This window comes from Rhipicephalus microplus, chromosome 1, assembly GCF_043290135.1.
Source record: "Rhipicephalus microplus isolate Deutch F79 chromosome 1, USDA_Rmic, whole genome shotgun sequence".
In the NCBI taxonomy this organism is placed as follows: Eukaryota; Metazoa; Arthropoda; class Arachnida; order Ixodida; family Ixodidae; genus Rhipicephalus; species Rhipicephalus microplus.
Window position 1 is genome coordinate 293,532,106 of NC_134700.1, and position 19,099 is coordinate 293,551,204.

General features: G+C 47.4%; 1 protein-coding gene across 5 annotated transcripts in view; it reads left to right on the forward strand.

The window, feature by feature from the left end:
- Mef2 (myocyte enhancer factor 2) overlaps positions 1-19,099 on the forward strand; it is a 128,709-nt gene that overhangs the window by 96,239 nt on the left and 13,371 nt on the right. For 4 of the 5 annotated variants that reach the window (XM_075865162.1, XM_037412164.2, XM_075865164.1 and 1 more), the window contains exons 2-3: positions 15,192-15,326; positions 16,785-16,988. In XM_075865162.1, coding sequence (XP_075721277.1) covers positions 15,273-15,326; positions 16,785-16,988 — 258 coding nt within the window. In that variant the 5' untranslated portion in view covers positions 15,192-15,272. Of the gene's footprint in view, positions 1-13,063; positions 13,205-15,191; positions 15,327-16,784; positions 16,989-19,099 lie in introns of those variants that run through there. The other variant, XM_075865163.1, reaches the window with a different exon arrangement.

Consider the following 19,099-nt stretch of genomic DNA (forward strand, 5'->3'; position numbering starts at 1 on the left):
GGGCGAGCTTGTAAGGGAGCGAGAGCCGACTCCTCCCAAAGAGGTGTTCGTAAGCTCGTGCATCCGCGTAAAATCACTGGCTCGCACCGGAGATAGCAGCGCCGGTCGCACCTTACGCTTCGGCGGCTGGCAGAGTGGCGCGGCCGCTTGGCGAACAGCCCACCAATCTCTCGTCGTCAGCGCATGCAGCGTAATGTACATAAGCACGGTACAAACTGGCCGTTTCTCTCATTTATTTCTCGTTATTTTTTTTTCTCATTTCTCTCGCGCTGCAATTGACGCGCGCGGAAGTTCAGGGTCCCTGGCCTCGACGAGCCTTGTTTGATTATCAGGGCCAAGGCAGGATCCTGGCCTGGCCGGGAGGAGTTGGCGCGGTTTACGTACTATACACCGTCCGAAGGCGTCGGCGCTCGTTCGCACATGCGGAAAGCATGCACGGTTTCTGTTTTTACACTTACCACTGTTGGCGTGCCTGAATACGTAATACCGTATAAGCATTCCGGCTGCGCTGTGAAACATTCCGGCCCTGCTGTGCAATGCCAAACGGATTCGTTTCGATTGCGAGCGTTGTTTGAAACGCCTGGAACACCCTTTCAGTGTCCCTCGCGCCCATGGGTAAAGCTTTAGAATGTCAAGCTCTAATAATTTGATTGAATCTTACTTCCTGACATCACCAACGTCCGTGTATCCAATTAGTGGCGCTGTCCAAAGAAGCTGGTTAAGTGATTCTTAAAAGAGAGTAAAGAAGATAAAAGTGAGCCCCGTAACTGTCTGCATCATAGTGCGACACCTCAACAGTGACTCACGAGGGATGGGGATAAGGAGGGATTAAAAGAATGGAGAGGATTAAAATAAATAGAAATAGAGACGAGGACACCCACATACAAAAGTAAACAGAAGATAGAAAAAGATGGTGACATTGTCGAAGGAGTCCGAGGACGGGGCACGTACCACTCAGCGAGAGCTTCACGGCGTCAAGAGATGGCGAAGGGCGAGCTGATCGGCCAGAGCTGCGCTGTAGTCGGAGATCGCAGGGGCGCAAAAGATGCTGTTCCATGCTACCATGCGTGCTGGAAGCTGTCCGCCATCTTCTTAGATCTGATTGGTTGGCTGCTACGACTTCTTCGATTGGCTCGAAAGGCCAACGTGGCAGCGTCGTTCGAGTATCGACAGAATAGTGTAGTTCGAGTTTCCAGTAGTGTTACGTCATGAGGTGCTCGTATGAGTCATCGCAAGGGGCGCCCAAGCTTGCCCCTTCACCCCACATGCGGCACGTACAGAGAACGCGGCATAAAAAAGTACCGTTGCAGTGACCTTATCACGGGCAAGACGCTCAGGCGCTGTGGCTTTGGGAGGTCACTTGGCTAACGTGTACTGCAGCTTGGTTACTGTGCCGTTAATTAACAGAAAACACAAGTAACATGTCCCCTCCAAAGGCGCGTAAAGAGTAATGTGCTTACAGTTTCGTGATTAATGGACGCGGAAACAGTGTAGCCATATACGGGACTATGTACAATCAGGTACGAAGGTCTCAACAGCGTACTCTCGTGTACGCTTGACGCCCCGTATGTCCAGCACCCCTTTTTTGATCGACACCTGGTAAGTTCAGTTTGCGTAGGCTAATCAAGGCTTTTCGGTCCTTATCAATTTCGAACGTTGTAAATGCGAAAAATCGACATGTTTCTTACTAGAAACAATTCGATTTCTTTACAAAATGCAGTACTGCGTTGGAGCTTATACTCCGAGGCAAACGCTACAGGCTCGACAAACGAACAACGATATTGCGAAGCGTGAAGGATTGTATATAATCAAGTCCCGAAGAAAGCTGGCGTCGTTCCACAACCAAGCCCACGGTGACTTCACGTGCGCTATGAATGCTGTTGTGTGGCGAGTTCGTGGAGGATGAGCCGTGTGTATGCGTATATATGGGTGCGTCTTATGGCGCTATAAGCGACCGAGGTGTGTGCAGGAATGCAAATTTAGTGGCATTGCTGCTCATTTTGCGAGCGGGTATGACTTCGACGCGCAAGTCGTCCTAACGAGGCACGATGCCAGAATGGAACCATGGCTGGCTTAATTCTTGGCTCGCTTTATGCGTACATGTGAGGGAAATAGGAACGGCGTTCAGTACACGGATTCCATCGGCATAATTGTTGGCTTTCTTTTTTCTTTCTCTGTCGAGTCCTTCACTGAACGATGGAGACCAAAAAAAAAATCAAGAGACAAAGAGAAAGAGAGAGAAAATTTGTGCTCGTACAATTATCCCCGAGAAGTTGGAGTGGCGGCACCTGGTAGGAGGCCCGGGTGACTTCGCGGCAAGGACTCTTCGACGCCCGCCGTTGCGTGCCTATAGATAACATGCGCTCGCATCGTATACGCTGTTCAGCTGTTCGCGATCACTTCTCGCTTGGCTCAAGCTTCAGATGAACGACGAAAGCAGCATCGATAACGACGGAAAACATTTGTTCTGTACAATCGCCAACGATTACGGCGCTATATCGTACTCCCTTTGATCATGGTCTGTTGATGTTTGATTGATATGTGAGGTTTAACGTCCCAAAACCACCATATGATTATGAGAGACGCCGTAGTGGAGGGCTCCGGAAATTTCGACCCCCCGGGGTTCTTTAACGAGCATCCAAATCACAGCACACAAGCCTACAACATTTCCGCCTCCATCGGAAATGCAGCCGCTGCCGCCGGGATTTGAACCCGCGACCTGCGGGTCAGCAGCCGAGTACCTTAGCCACTAGACCACCGCGGCGGGGCATGGTCTGTTGATGTCGCGCTGCAACTTGGGGACGGGTTCGATTCTCGGCCGCGGCAGCCGCATTCTGACTACAGTGAAGAGCAAGAACATGCCAGGTGGTCCAAATTATACTACAGCGTGTCCCGTATTCAACTTGGTTTTTACACGTAAGAGCAGCATATTTGCATTAATATATAGTTGCTTTCTTAACGAGCGGTTTCTTTCAGAGATATGTTCTCACTTGGCCAAGATTTGTATCGGGCACATGCACCTAACTGGCCACGGGCAGTTTTTTTTTTTTGTTTTTTTTTTGCCCGCGTGACCAGCTCCACGCGCAGTTGCAAAAGACGATGCAGTATCGAGGCTCGCAACACTATCTTCAAAGCGCTTGGCCGAGAACGGTAGAATGCAAGGGCGTAATCAGTCGCTAAACGGAAGCCCCGTTGCAGAGACGACCAACGAGGCACAACAGGAGAATCAGCCACCTGGGCATCACTTTTCTGAAGTTACCCCATCCGCATCGTTTGTGGAGGTTGGAAGGGAGCACATAATGTGCAGTGATATATTCGGTACATAGGTGTATCCGACGCCTCCAGCTGAAGGCAACCAACGGGACGTTAGCAGGCACGCGATTGGTTGATTGTGACGGAAAATTGGAAATCGGGGAATAGACAGAGGGAATTCGGCAGCGGGAACAAGAGAGAGAGAAAGGGATACACAGAGGTAAACGCGGAGATGCTTGTGAAGGGCATGCCGTGGTTGACTATGAGGATATGCGAAGAAAAATGGAATAAGAATGAAATGTAGCGCGTCATGCAGATGCAAAGTGGAGGAGCCTTGGGAACAGGTCTACCAGATGCGCGTACGGTTTGCTATCTTTTGCTGAGGGAAGGGATGAATCAGGAACCTAATGCTGTCGATATGCGTGACGATCTGGGAGGCAGCAGTGTGGCTTTACCTAACGCGAAGAAGAAGAACAATACGTTATTTGCGGAAAAACAGGGCACCGCTGACTCTCGCCGTCCTTCCATTTTATATAAGTGGTTATAACAGAAGAAATGAAAAGTACCGACCCGTAACTGTCTCTCCTTACAAGGACACCTCAACAGGTCAGCACAGGAACGGGGTAGGGGGAATAAAAGATATCGGGAGGGAAAGATTGGAACAGAGAAAAGAAAAAGAGAGGCGAGGGTGATTCGATCTGCTTCCCGCAACGGACTCACAAGCCGCCACGCGCCATGCGCAGCTGACTAGGAAAGCTCCCAAGGGCCGGAGAGGTATCGTCATCGAGAGGAGGACAACGGCACTCCTCCTGGCTGGACAGCATCTGTGCTTTTCGGTGCGTGCCATGCATTCCCACGTGATGTGGTCGGTGTGCACCACGGGCATGTGTGACAGTGGCGCAGTGGATAGCGTACCCCCGACATCTATCGGCGCGGACCCAGAGGTGCCGAGTTCGACTCGCGATAACCTAACGCTACCTACCTACCTACCTACCTACCTACCTACCTACCTACCTACCTACCTACCTACCTACCTACCTACCTACCTAAGGGAATTCCTGTGAATGGCCGAGGAAACACAGGATGACACGTGAGCGCGCTGTGTTTCCTTACGTCATGTGCTTGGCACGTGCCGAAAGGGGCAAGCACTCGCTGCCGGTGGAGGGAGCTAAACAACGTTCCGTGGCGGCAAATTAAAATAAAAAAGTGCCCGTCCACATCTGACAAGTGCACTTTTGGAAAGGAACTGAAGCAACGGGACAGGTGCACGTAGCGTGTGTGCACCCGGCTTGCACGGCAACGCGTCGCGGAAAAAAAAAAAAGCCGTTATTCGCGTGGTTAAATCGACGCGCTCCAGGAATAAGCTTCCTGTTTCGACAGAAGGCCGAGCACTATACACGGATCGTATACGTTTGAAGCGTTATACGAGAGTTCACACGATCTGTTTCATCAGTTCAGCATACTGCCCTAGTAAGAGGCGTCGAAAGCACTTGGACCGTACTTCGCCGTTTCAGCTGCGTTCCGCAGAAGGCTCTACACCGTTCGTGGCTCGATTAGAGCCAACATGAGTACTCGGCTGCTGACCCGCAGGTCACGGGTTCAAACCCCGGCTGCGGCGGCTGCATTTCCGATGGAGGCGGAAATGTCGTAGGCCCGTGTACTCAGATTTGGGTGCACGTTAAAGAACTCCAGGTGGTCAAAATTTCCGGAGCCCTCCACTACGGCGTCTCTCATAATCATATGTTGGTTTTGGGACGCTAAACCCCACAAATCAATCAATAGAGCCAACATGAACCCGCATGCGACCTGTGGGGTTGAACTTGATTTGAAAGTGTCAGTGTTACAAAGCGGAAAAATGGGAAATTAAGCTGACAAGCACGTGTTTCGTGGCTTTGGTCCGCTGGCTCTTCGCTGTTAGGGCATTGGGGTTTGTAATCGGAGAAGTACGACATAGCCGCAATTTCGCGACGGACGCTTGTGTAAAAGAAAGCAGTTATGGATTGCAACCGGAATTGGGCGTTCCCACCGTCCTTAATTCATGTTTAATAAGGGTACTGTATACGCTATATAGATGTGCGCCCGTCGGTTCTGCAGCCACGGGAACAGGAGTCATGTCTCTCGCGCGTTGGGCCCCTTAGGGTGGGTCATCGCACTGCGGTCGTTATCTAACGTGGTCCAGATGTGCTTCCGGCGGGAAAGACGAGCATTTCCGGTGCACGGTGTCACTCCGAGTCTGCGCCCGGAGTCCCGCTCACAGGTCGAAATCCTCGGCAGCGCGGCATTTTTTTTTTTTTTTTCGCTCCCGCGCACCAACACGCTCGTGTATTGCGTGTGTGCTTTTGCTGCAATGCTCTCTGTCGACGGAGCCCGCAACCGGGATCGACTTGGTAGCTCTCCGCGGCCTCCATGCATCAAGCCGAGGCTCCCAATTCACGCCCTTTTACTTCGCTGCACCAGTAACGCAGCCAGAAGTATTTTTCGTGGAGATGGGAGTGGGAGTCAACCGTATAGTATCTGTATGTTTGCGTGTATGTGTGCGTTTGTATATACACATTAAATAGTGAAAATTCCAAAGGGAGACGTTAGTGAATTTAGTTGCGAGTTCTTTTCTTTCGCCATTTATTCTCCGTCGTCTGATGATCTGTTTCTTTCCCCCGGATATTGCCTAACATCAAAGTCAAGCAACAGTAAGTGATTGCATCACTTCCATTCGTACGTGAATCTACAAGAGGGCACAGCAAACATCTTTCTTTTGTCCATTGAAAAGGAGTGGAGGGAAGTCCTCTGGCGAACGATTTCAAGCAGCGCAAAAAACTACAGGACGAGCGAGGTTACTGCATGTTGAACAAATTCGTGATAGCAACGACTTGTTAGTTTAGGCGAGTCGGTCCTGTTCCGGTTCGCCTAACCCAACAAATTGCAGCTATCACACATTTCGGTCTCCTTAAACGTTGAAACGTGTAATGTGCGCGAGTGTTATACATACTGGTCCAACCTCCCGACTTTGACACACTAACCAGCGAAGCGAGCGTAACGGCTCGTGTAGAGTGGCGCTGGGGCAGTTAATGCGGTATCGTGATTCGCGATCGTCTCTTGCGCGCGGATCAGAATATATAGGACGAATGATCTCTTCCTTTTCTTGCTTTTCACGACGAACGCCGGTGCGCTCTTATCGACGCGATGCAGCGGACGCGTTGAGGCATCGTTATTCAAATCAAATCATTTTATTTTTTCAGAAAGAAACAGGTTCTGGAGAGGTTCACTGGCTAAAAGCTGTTTATGGACAGCTTGACGAGGCCAGTGAACCCTATACAAGGCAGGTGGGACAATGACAAAGATGTGCATAACAATAAAGACCATAAGCTGACATTACAATACCAAATACGGTGTAATAAAAACATATATATATATACATTCCTACGAAACATCCTGATACCAGCATAGCACAGAAGATTACATGGACGCGAGCAAAAAGAAAAAAACAAAGAAAAAACAAAAGAAAAATCCAGCAACCATAACACCATTATTGTCAAAAAATAAAATAATAAAAATAAATAAAAGATGAAAATATCGGGGAAGATATAACAAATTTGCTCCTTGTGTATGTGCTGCATCATACAATGTACATCACATGTCAGACAAACAAATTTATACTGACAGAATTATATCATATAACCTATACGGTACTGCATGGATGCACACACTGAAAGAAAAATGAAATTGTACTGAAAGAAAAATGAAATGTATTGCTGACTCGAACGGCGTCGATCGAAATCGACCGATGATAACGAATGCAGAAAGCAATATAGGTGTATGTGAGCGCTCCCTAAACAGTTTGATTTGAAGGAGCGCGCATGCCGTCCAACGAAAGAGTGTTGTGCGGTACGTGAGCAACCACGTCTGCCCACGTAGTACACACACCACGGTCGCTGGACGAAAAAGGGTGCGTTTTTTCATACAGAGCGGCCGTGAGCGAATACGCCTCGACAGCGGGCCTTATTGATCACGTCGCATATGGCACGGAGGCCGCTTAGTAAACACACACACTCACCACATCCGGATCACTCCCGTGGTTGGTTTGTTGAGCAGTATATATATATATATATATATATATATATATATATATATATATATATATATATATATATATATATATATATATATATATATATATATATATATATATATATATATATATATATACGCACAGACGAAGAGCGCAGAAATTAAACATCAAAAGATCAGCCAGCAATGCCACGCAAGGGCAAATATATCGTATCACTATAAACAGGCATTTTGGCAAGCTTTTATTCCGTCCGCCAGTAACACGAAAACACTGGCGTCCAACCCATTACAAAATCATCGGGCATTATTCTTGATCGACGTTAGCCACAGCATCGCAAAAGTGCACAAAAACTCTTTGAAAGTGTGTGTAGCGGGTATTACGCTTCTCCTAAAAATGACGAAGGATGCCATATAGTGAATTAAATTATGTTCTATGGCGCAGTGGGTACCCTGCAAGTGTGCTTGTAATAGTTACCCAAAGAGTGTTTATTTTTAAAAAAGGGGCCTCATAAAGGCCGCTATTCCAGCTTTCGCTGTAATTGTTTTTTTTTTTTTCGGGTGAATGAGTGAGCGAATGACATCGTGCACATTTTTGACAGTCGTGTCTCACGGCAGTGAATATTTTCCAAACTATAGAAGAGCGCAGAAATCTGTGTGCGATGAATAGAGAAATGTTGCAACGCATGCTGCTATGCGTTTCCCTCTCGGCGGTGAGCTTGAGCAATCTATACTATATCGAGACGTATATCTCCACAATGCAGAAAAGAAAAATAAGGAAGGAAAAAAAGGCAACTCCACTTGCTATTTAATGCCACGCTCTTCCTGAATAAAACCGAATTCCCCGGGCTTCTTTTTTTTTCTACTTTCGTGACGCACGTACGAGATGCAGCTTCACACGTGTTACTTGCACCAAGTGAAAATAAAATCGCCATCAATAGATCTCCGTCTCGCAAAAGCCTCCCGCGGAGCTAACAGCTGGTTTGCCGAGTTCTTCCCTTCATTCTGTTCGTACACGTTCTGTTAACCTTGCGTTGCTGTCCTAGGTTGTCCACGAAGGTCGTGTTATAAATTTCGAGCAGCATGCAAAAACATCGAGCACGTTAGGTGGTGAGGAGGGCAGTGATTTGAGTGATTGATGTGTCTATTGCTTTTGCAAGGCACTCCAGTTGTGAACGATGACGTGCGAGAATCTACGCTACTGTACTTCCATCTGCCCGGTTGCGTGCGCCTTCAGTTTGTGTATTACTAAACTTGTTCTTTTCTTCGGAATTTGAACTTGGCACTGTCGGTGCGCACGTGCTGTTAACTTTTCCGCGCTGTTGGCTACATACGCGCAGACACTTTTTGATCACGTCATTTTTTCGACAGGTTGGACACGTGTAAATTGTGTATTTGATAAATAAATTAGCTGTTCAATACGGTAAACGCATACGCGTGAAAACGGTTAAGCTGGTGCACTGTGCGTTTCAGTCCGGATATGCAAGAATAAGAAAACGTTCATTTAACAGCCCAAGGTGGAATCACCCACTGTACAAATCGTCTGTGAAGATCGGCGTAATAATTAAACACAAGTGCGCTTTGCCCCCTGGATTTCACGGCACCACAGCGATATCTGTGGATTTTTACGGTATCGTGAAGCAATTGCATATTTTTAAGGCACACGCCTCGATCTCTCTCGTTTGCATTGTGAGGCGTATACAGTTACGTCGACAGATATGCCCAACGCAGCGGGTACACAATTTGCACGTCCTGCACTGTTCTCCCGTCCTGACGAGAGATCTCGTATAGAGAGGCGATGGCGAAAGCGCGCGGGCGCCCGTCGGTCTGCCTCGAACGTCAAGGTCAGGGCTGGCATCGTCGTCGTAGACCGCGCGCATTTCCATGCCGTTGGCTGATGTACCGCGAGGAAGCGGCAGTAGCAGCGTAGGGCGGGTCAACGTTTATAGATACTTTTTCAGTTCCGCAACTCCTCGCGCCGCGCCCAGGGAGAAGGCGGCCGGCCGCCGCACCCGCCACCGCAGCGCTGCAGTCGCGCCTTGCGCTAGGAGAGCGAGAGTCGTCTGCTAGCGCGAAGGGTGTCGCGTGAGCCTTTGCGTGCGCCCGAGTGAGAATTGTGCGAACAGTGTACTTGGTCTTTACTCTCGCTATTTAACAGAGGCCACGCGCTTTAATTCGTGCGCGTTGTATGACTCACGAACTTGAAAAAAAGCCTGTACGTACTTCGCAGGCATCCGTTTTGCGCAGTGACAAAGTGATCGCTTCACCCTGCGCCTTCCTGTGTCCATTGCATCAAGACCACATTAGTAGTTTACAATTCAGCGCGCTAAAAGAAATAGAAATCTTAAACTTATAGCACTCGGGGTTACGTAACATGAGGACTTGGCGACTAGTAAATTTTGTTGGATGAATGAAACACTGCTATTCGTCTTTTTTTTTTTTTGCGGTGGGAAAACGCCTCACGAATAGATCGAAAACTGACGTACACATTTCATTACACGTACACGGCACAGATTTGTCGGCAGGTTTACTGCGAAGTTCGTTAAACTAGCTTTGCCTTCTTGCGCTCTCTCTGTGCCCGAACGGCACTGCTGTTCTCCAAGCATTTGGCTCGTGCGAAGAAGTGCATACGAGTTGTTAAATAAAAGTGAATTGTTTGAGCAGTAAGCTGATTAGCATGCTCGGAACAGCCAACAATATTTGTGCCTCTCTTCACTAGAGCATCCAGCACATCCCAAAATAAGTCACCAAAACATGTGCCTTTGCTAGCATGCTTTATAGTGCGTTCTACCGTGCTCACACACGCAAGCAGTTTTTCTGAAGGGTATGCAAGGCTGCCACAGACGTATTCGCGCTCGATGACCAGTATGGCCTCCTTCGACAGTGTACTTCAGGCAAATCTTTAATTATATCATCCAGAGTCGCCGTCAATGCGTTCTTGAGCTTCTCACTCAGGTGCTTTACATCTGCTTTCTTTCGCTCTCGTGCGGCAGTGGCACGAATTAGCCGCTTTCTCAGCGCACTTGCTGCCACGGGCACCTTTCTCTTTGATCGTGTGGACGTTGCCTTTCGCTTTAAACTTTTTGTCAAGTTGGCACATGCAGCACACACTTCTTTATCTGCGTCAGTCAGAACGGCGCAATCGTTGTGATGAAGCCTACCTCCAACTTTTTTTGTCACTCTGCTGGAGTTGGTGACATCGATAAGAGGGCAACCACGGCAAAATTGTTTTGCGTGCACAATTTGTACAATCGCTTCCACATCTTGCGCAGAAAATATGTTAATCTCTGCATCCCAGCTGCGCAACAGTCTTCCATTTGCATGGATGACGTACGTGAGGTCCTCGTGAATCGCGACGCTCTTCAGGATCGCGTAAACATCGTCCTTCATTCCCGCCTTGTAAAAGATAACCTGCCGAGGTTTACCAGTGTCCTCCTCAAGGTCCGCCATTCTCCAGTTTTTCGGAAGCTTTAAAGATGAGCCGTTTTCGACAATCTGTGCGAAATCAATGTCGTGCACGGGATCAGGAACTTCTTGCTGGTACTCATCTGATGGCGTAGCAACAAGTACGACTTTGTTGGGTAAGCTGGCCCTATCCTTAGGCGACCGCCGCCTCTTTATTGTTTTTGACAAATAGCTTGGAACATTCGGAAATTGACACGGCACGGCTTCAGGCTGTAATGCCCAACAGCCGCGGTCTATTTCAACAACCTGGCCGTCAATGACATGCTTGTAAGTCTTCACAATGTCATGTTGCATAAAATGCACGTCACACACTTTGCATGTCTTGCTCAGAAGTTTATCGGCGCGGGGAATAGCTCTCACCCACCTTTCAAGCAGCTGCGGATCGGACGGCGGTGCAAAAAAGTGCCGCTTTTCTGGATTGCTTTTGTACCCGCTGGTGCAGCCGGGCACGAAGCAAGTTGGCATCGTAAAGCTTGGCAGCTCCGAGACGTCCTGTGGCCGGTAGTGCTAGGTTGTCACAATTCACAGATGATCGAAGTCTTCGAGGATAACCACGTGCGCGCACGGTCACAACAACGAGAAAAAAAAAGCGCGATGACAGCCGCGCACGCGGCCAAGCAACTGCGGGGAGGAGCAACACCGGCAACACGTGCGCCCGCGACAGCGCAACTCGCGACTGTGGCGCCATCTCACTGCCCGGGTAAAACCGGCGGCCGCCTGCGGCGGCGGAGTTACGGAACTGAAAAAGTATCTATAAACGTTGGGGCGGGTAGCCAGACGATGCGGTATCACGACCGAGGCTCCCTCATTCACCTCATCATAATCGGGAGTGGAAGTAGAGTTTACTGGAATACTTTGAGTGGCGCAACCGGCTGCCGCGGAGCGGCTTGTTTTGTGTAGAAAATAGCGGCGGCGCTGTAATCGATTACACTTAAAAGAGTTCCCCGGGCTCCCAGCCAGCTGCTAGCCGGTGCGCTTGCGGAAACGGCGGGATTAAAAAAAAAATGTAGAAATAGACCCTACATCGCAACAGAACTGCGAGTCGGCTGCGTCTAAATGAGCCGGTCAAGTGCCTGGGCGGCCCAAGTGGTGTTTATTTCTTATTTTTTTCAGGACACGCAAAGCGTAATTTCTTGAGCTGCACGACAAAAAACCAGTTTAGCAGAGCATTGCTTAAGCTCAGCTCCGCGAAGATGTAGCGTCCCCGAACTACCGAAGCAAGGAAATTGCTTTGAGTTCACACTTGTGACAAGTGCGTCTCGTAGAGATACAGCCAGTTTGGCTGCAAAACAACGACAAAATGAAGTGAATGAACCTTCATTGCATGAAACTCTATGCTCTTTACCTTCACGCTACGCTCAATTGACTTCGTCGTTAGCTGCGAGTGAGATGCTGTCTACGTTACGCTTGTTCTGCGCGCGGACAGCTGCTCCTGTGCGGCAGTGTATCCGGCAGTGTGTCCGACAGCGCTCCGGCTTCGGTTGCGCCACTCAAAGCATTCTAGTACACTATAGCATGTACTGCCTCTGGGAAGATATCGCCAAGTCTACAGCGCCACTTCCCTCTTTCACTTTCGACATGAGACGGTCACTGCTCATTCCACCGACTGCAAGGGTTGCTGTTAGGTCCTACAAGACCGCCATAATAAACTTATAGTCCGGTGCCTTCTTCGGCAGCAGCGTTCAATAAACCGTTTACCCCATTATATCTCTTCTGCTGAAAACGCTATGTTAATGCGGGTAAATGACCTAGATTACCTAGACACCACTATTTTCTGTAGCAGAGCTCTCTGGTTTTTATAGGCTGTTTCACCTGAGAGAAGCAACACTTCCATTTTAACTTAGAAGTGTGGCAGCTTGGGCTAGTTGGTATGGCATGACGATAGTTATAGCGCGAGAACAAAACGACGACACAATTTCGTGTCCTTCTTGCCTCTGTGTCGTCGTTTTGTTCTCGCGCTATAACTATCCTCATTCCATTTTAAGCCGGGGCACAGGAGTATAAAGGCTGGCGTCATTGCCCTGGTAGTGTATTTTCGGGATAATACGTAATATTTTGTCGTCAAAGTATTTCATTTCAATTAAAGTTTTGCAGCACACGCACAGAATAATAAGAGGAAGAAAAAAAGCGGAAAGCCATTCAGCATTTTTAGAAGATCACTTGTCGTACGCTCAAGTTTCGTTTTCAACAGCGCAACCGTGCTCCTTAAGAGCGGCGATCCCGCCGTTATTAGCCGACGCGCGTTTTTCAGCTCGCATTGCTGGCAACACGACTCTCGGAGAACATGGCGCCCGTCAGCAGATCGTGTTGCGCTCGCTCGGTAGCACAGCTGTTAATTCATATCCTGCCGCGGTATTGAATGGATACCCGCAGACAACGACCTACCTTTTCAAGACTCCTTCTCTTCGCTTCGTACTGATGACCCGTAAGTGTCCTTCTAAAGTATTTCTGAGTTTTAGTCCAGCGATTCGCCGGATGTTACTGATATATCTCGGAAACTTCACGCCTGCGATAAAACAGAATCCCGTACGGAACTCTTCCGTTACGTCACTTTTCTTCGGCCCCGCTGCTCTTAGTGGCCGTTTTGAAACTCCGCGGACCGCAAGGACGTTTCATGGTGACGTTCTTGAGGTCTTGACTTCAGATCTCGGAGAGAGCTTGAAAGACATGGCGGTTGTCTCCTGATAAACGCGCGCGGTGTCGAAAGGCGCGACGAAATGTTGTGACAACACCCCAGTGTTGCTGCGATAAAGATATGCGGGAGCCATTATCCTTTCATTTTCTTTATTTCTTATGGGGCTGCTGAGTGTGTTTCCTTCCCTCACGCGCCCCCTCTGAACGCCCCCTTCCCCCCCCATGCGTCGACGTATTTGCGCCGTCGTGCAACAACAAGCGATCAGTGTACGCGTAGATTGGCGGACCGCATCGTACGTAGTACGCCTCGTATGCTTGTCGGCAGATTCTCCCCGCGACAGCAGAGACTGAACAAATGTGCGTGGCCCGCACCAGCGAGCGTGCAGCGCGGTCTGTTTTTCACCGCGACGCTCGAAGCTTCCCCAAGGAAAGGGTTGGTGACTCTCATCAGACGAGCACGACTTCTAGCGAGCCGACCGTCGCGCTCGGCGATGAATCGATGAAGGCCGAGAGGTTTGCCACACTGCGCCCATTTTTTGACGGCCACCCGGAGGATCTACGCCGTTCATCTTTTACAGTGGCCCGTTACACAGGCGCGCGACGCACCTGTGGTGCCTGTCACGAAAAAAAAAAGGGGGGGGGGGAGCAGTGGATTTGTGCGGAATGGTGGCGCAGGTACTCGTGTAAATTCGTCCACTGGCTGGTGCGTAGCTCTGCGAAATGAACGGTCATATGTCATCGGTTCCTCGCGACCTTGGATCGTGGTGCTCACGGTCAGCCGAGCCCAGCCAATTAAGTACCTTAGAAGTGCAGCGGTTTGAGCTTTTCGGTATGACATGACGATAGTTATAGCGCGTTCTGTTGTCTCGCAATAACTATCGCTAATTAAGTACGTAATTTGCACAGGGCATGCCACGGAATCTGCCGATCCCTGGCACAAACGTGTAAAGAATGGCGATGTTCTTCGTTTGCGTACACGCGTGGGACTCGATATCAATGCCTTATTCGCTGCAGGGCATTCGCGTCTGTGGAGGAACAGGCTGCGCACGTGCTATTTACGAAAATTGACGCCCTGATTCACGACTACGATGCGCCTGCGTGAGATGTGGCGTCGCGAAAGCACCCCTATCGCCATCTGGTGGTGGCCACGTGTAGCGTTTACGCCGTCTGCTTGTTCCGTTTACCTTCATGGTCATTAAATTTGTACAATCCGGCATTATAGAATTCGCTATTTGTGTTATGCCTCTTTAAAATGCATGCCTGATCTAGTGTTAGTGTTCGTCTCAAAGAGCATGATTTTCCGTTGAGATATGACGTGACGCCACAACTAGCATGATATACCAAGTAAACATTTATACACACACCTGCCCCCCCTCACCCCAAAAAATCGCGTTCTTCTTGAATGTAGCGGCATGCAATAAATTAACGCGATTTTTTTCAGTACGCGTCCACTGGCCATCATCCTGGGGATATTGACACATTGCCCAACATATACCGTCTAACCGTTGTCTAGCTCCCACAAATAGATATATTTGCCACTTGCTACTGTCATATTGTGACAGTCCTTAAATCTTTATGGCTTATGTGGTACACTGATATTGGAGACCGTGGTACCAAGAGCTGTTTTGATTTTTTGTGTAGTATGCATGCCTATGTGTGCTAATTTTTGGATATTGATAGTTCAGACAGATGACTCAATGTGTGTGACATTAATTGGCTAGAACGCTTTCTAATTTGCCATCATTCATGTCGAACGGCGACCACTTTCCTCCATGCAGTGGCCGACTGAGAGGGGGCGGTGCATGACTTCACCCTGAGGATACCAACAGCTATTCACAACGTGTCCCGAAACCAAAGCCATGGGGAGGAAAAAAATACAGATATCCAGGATCACGGACGAGAGGAACCGGCAGGTGGGTGGGCAACGTTTATGGTTCTCAACAAACTGAACTACAATACCCTCAAAGCAGTCCATAACGGGCCAATGAACGTGCTTAAGGCTTGCACTTCAGGAGTTTGCTGCTCAGTTATCCCATACATGATGTTAAATGGGAAATGGAACAGGGCAAGACACATTGCTCCGTATGTTTCTGAACATTTATAGGGTACGCATAGGTAGAATACCTTGTTAAGGTGTCGAGATGGGCTTGTTGGTACATAATTATGGCACGCACCCTATAGCACAAAAATACATGCCGGACAGAAGGAACGCAAATGATAACAAACATGTGTCGTCGTCACTTCTGTTCCTTTTGTTTGTTGTGTATTTTTTTTAATGTAGTGTACCATAAGAATATCTGGTCTACGAAAAAATATTTAAAATGGTAGACACGTTTATACTAAATCTTTCACAAAGTCCTTAATAGGTAAATATATAGTGATATTGAAATAAAGGGATTCTTTAACCATACACATCATGTGGTGACGATTACGTGTTGGTGAGCGATGTATGGTGATTAGTGCATAATTGCATGCCACGAGGCGATGCTGCTACTAAATTCGTTGACTGGATGACAGTCAGAGCTTAGTGTGAATTTTATAGCCATCCTGGGTACATTTTTCATATGTGTACTGGCCGGGAGCATTGAAGGGAAAAGTCTGATGGAAAATGTGTGTGTTAGGTGGAGCATGCTCGGGAGATTCGAAGGTTGTAAGTTCTTTTTGGAGACCCAAAATAAAATTTTCAAAGTACTATCAGTGCCTTTTAAAATAATTTTCCATGCAGGTAACTAAGTTTTTGAACTATTTTTATGAGGGCATGGCTCTAAACGTCTGCTTGAAGCTTTTCAAACTCACTGGAAGACCTGGTAAGCTTACAGCCAAGAACTATTAAGTTCGAAGCATTAATTGCAAGCAGTCATGTGAGTGTTCGATATTACTTGAGCCAGTGCAGTGGTTGTGGCACACCCCGCCGCATCGGTCTAGTGGCTAAGGTACTCGGCTGCTGACCCGGAAGTTGCGGGATCAAATCCCGGTTGTGGCGGCTGCATTTCCGATGGAGGCAGAAATGTTGTAGGCCCACGTGCTCAGATTTGGGTGCACGTTAAAGAACCCCAGGTGGTCGAAATTTCCGGAGCCATTCACTACGGCGTCTCTCATAATCATATGGTGGCTTTGGGAGGTTAATTCCCACTGATGATCAATGAATCAGCAGTTGTGGCACATGTGCTGAGCATTGTGCAACAAATGTGCGAGATTAGCTCAGATAAGTTGCATTCTTATGAAATACTGGAACACAAGTTTAGCCATGATGGATAAGCTGCACACGAATGAGTTGCTGAAAGGTAACCTCAGTGAGCTTGTGTCACTACATCTGAAATGTGATTATTCATGTGATGGTGGATGAATGAGTAACGAGTCTGTGCTCACAGGTGACGTTTACGAAGCGCAAGTTTGGCCTGATGAAGAAGGCCTATGAGCTGAGTGTGCTCTGTGACTGCGAGATCGCCCTGATCATCTTCAACAGCACAAACAAGCTGTTCCAGTATGCCAGCACCGACATGGACAAAGTTTTACTCAAGTACACTGAGTACAATGAGCCACACGAGAGTCGCACCAACAGCGACATTGTCGAGGTGAGTCCGCAAGGCTACTTTTTTTGTGTTCAGCAATGCGGCATTTTCTATTTAGCACGTCTGAGCCTTTTGACATTGTAAACAGTGTTGCTGATAGCTTTTCATTCTTTTCATGTCATGATAGAACCAAATTGGGATATCACTTTTGCTTTCTAGTATAGTGTGGAACTTGGCTTAGTTTGGCATCTTTTAATAGTTTTGTGTCAGCTGAAGTACTTGCTGCACGTTGGTGGGCTATTGCAATGTAATTTACATGTGCTCGGTTCAATGATGTGAATCCACGAAATGTTGTTCATGTTATTTCCATTTGCTCAGTATATATTTATCGATCCATGTGAAAATAAAAGATCAGCTGAAAGTAGGTTTTTTATCATGTCGTTACTCTTCTACATCCTTGTCTGTTTGTGCTTACTCACACTTCAATCTTGCTGCACTTGTAAGATGTAAATCTCTAGTCAAGTATGGAATATTGTGATGAGAACTGTTAAGGAAATAAAAAGCTTAATACGGTGTACCGAGAGTAGCATGGATAAATATTTGTACAGCTTAAGATGTTTAACATATAGAATAGCTGCATGCAAGTTGAGCTGTTAGCTTTGTTAGCACATGAATTAATGACCGAAAGTATAGTGACTGCAGGTAAAGTATTTGTTCTGCAAAGCTCTGTGGCATGTGTTTAATTAAATGAGCTGCTTTTGAACATCAGCCTAGCCTAACAAAGAAATTAAAACACTTATGTTACTACAGCGCAGACCAGGGTGTGGAAGGGTCTAGCAAGCGAATTGTAAACGTGAGCATTTCTGTTATAACCATTTGTGGATTGGTTTGCTATAGTAATTATGCATGTGTAAATCTAGCACAGTTACTTTTAAAAAATTAACGAAGCCAATGGGTCATTAGAAGCATAAAGTTGGCCGAGTCGTGTCTGTGTTAAGTCCTTCCCATAGAGTTCTTGATGGTAGAAAGCTCTAAAAAGACAAGATGAGTGCTTGTTTTTGAACTCCTGATCGCATCCTAGCTTTCAAGCTGCGTACATGCAACGGGATGGCTAAATGTCATTGCAGGGTCAGCTGCAGTCATCTAGGCAATAACCTCTCTCCCTTTTACTGTGGCTGTACATAGTATTACCTTCTTCATCACAAATACATTCATATTTTATACTGTTCTTGAGTGCTATATCTCTATCATCAGTTAGAGCCACACATTTATAGTGGTGTTGGCTTTGTACTGCATCATGTAGCTTTTACAGTTGTTCTCATGATTATAATGTATAGACATGTCATTGACTTGATATTGTGTGTGTGTGGGTGGCACAGTCTATTCCACATTATTTCAGAGTGCTGTGAAGACTTGCTTTTGGCACTTAGTCATTTCTGACCAAAGTCATGTTTCCCTCATCTATTACTTTCGCAAGACTCCTGCACACCTGACCCACACCCAGTCACTAACAGTCTAACATGGTGTGCTGTTCTTTCTCACAGACTTTTCTTTTGCTCTTGCTTGCACAAACACATGTCTGGGCTTGCACTTGAGACTGTTAGTGGTGCACTGATTAACACTGCATGTGTTCTCTGTTGGCTAATTAGCTGCCTCATAGAAGACTACGAAATAATAACCTTGCTTGCTAAGTTAAGTGAACTCTTACCAAAGTCAGCTCAAAAATGAGAATTACAAACCTCCTTAATGAATATGAAAACCATTTCCTATGTCACTGGGGTGGCTATATAAGTATCTAATGTTTTGTTTAAAATTTACTGTGTGTTTGACCTAAATTTCATGTATGCAGCTTACATTGGCGTCCCTCATATCATGCGCGTCCTCAGTAACACACTGCAGATGAACTTTATGAAATGAGATATCAAAAAAATTTTCTATTTCGCACATCACTCCTCACTTTCTCTCCATCTCTTCCTTTAGGGATAGATTTCTCTTGTCAGAGTATCTAATGACATTTCTATTACGATTACTTGCTGACTGTTCTCGAGAAAATACACTGAAGTATTACTTCTCTGAGATCACATGCAAATCGCTGCTGTGTTTGTTGATGGTGCATTCAGACGACGGACCGAATCCGGATGTGGCGGGACGTGACCTCAGATCAGCTATTCCCC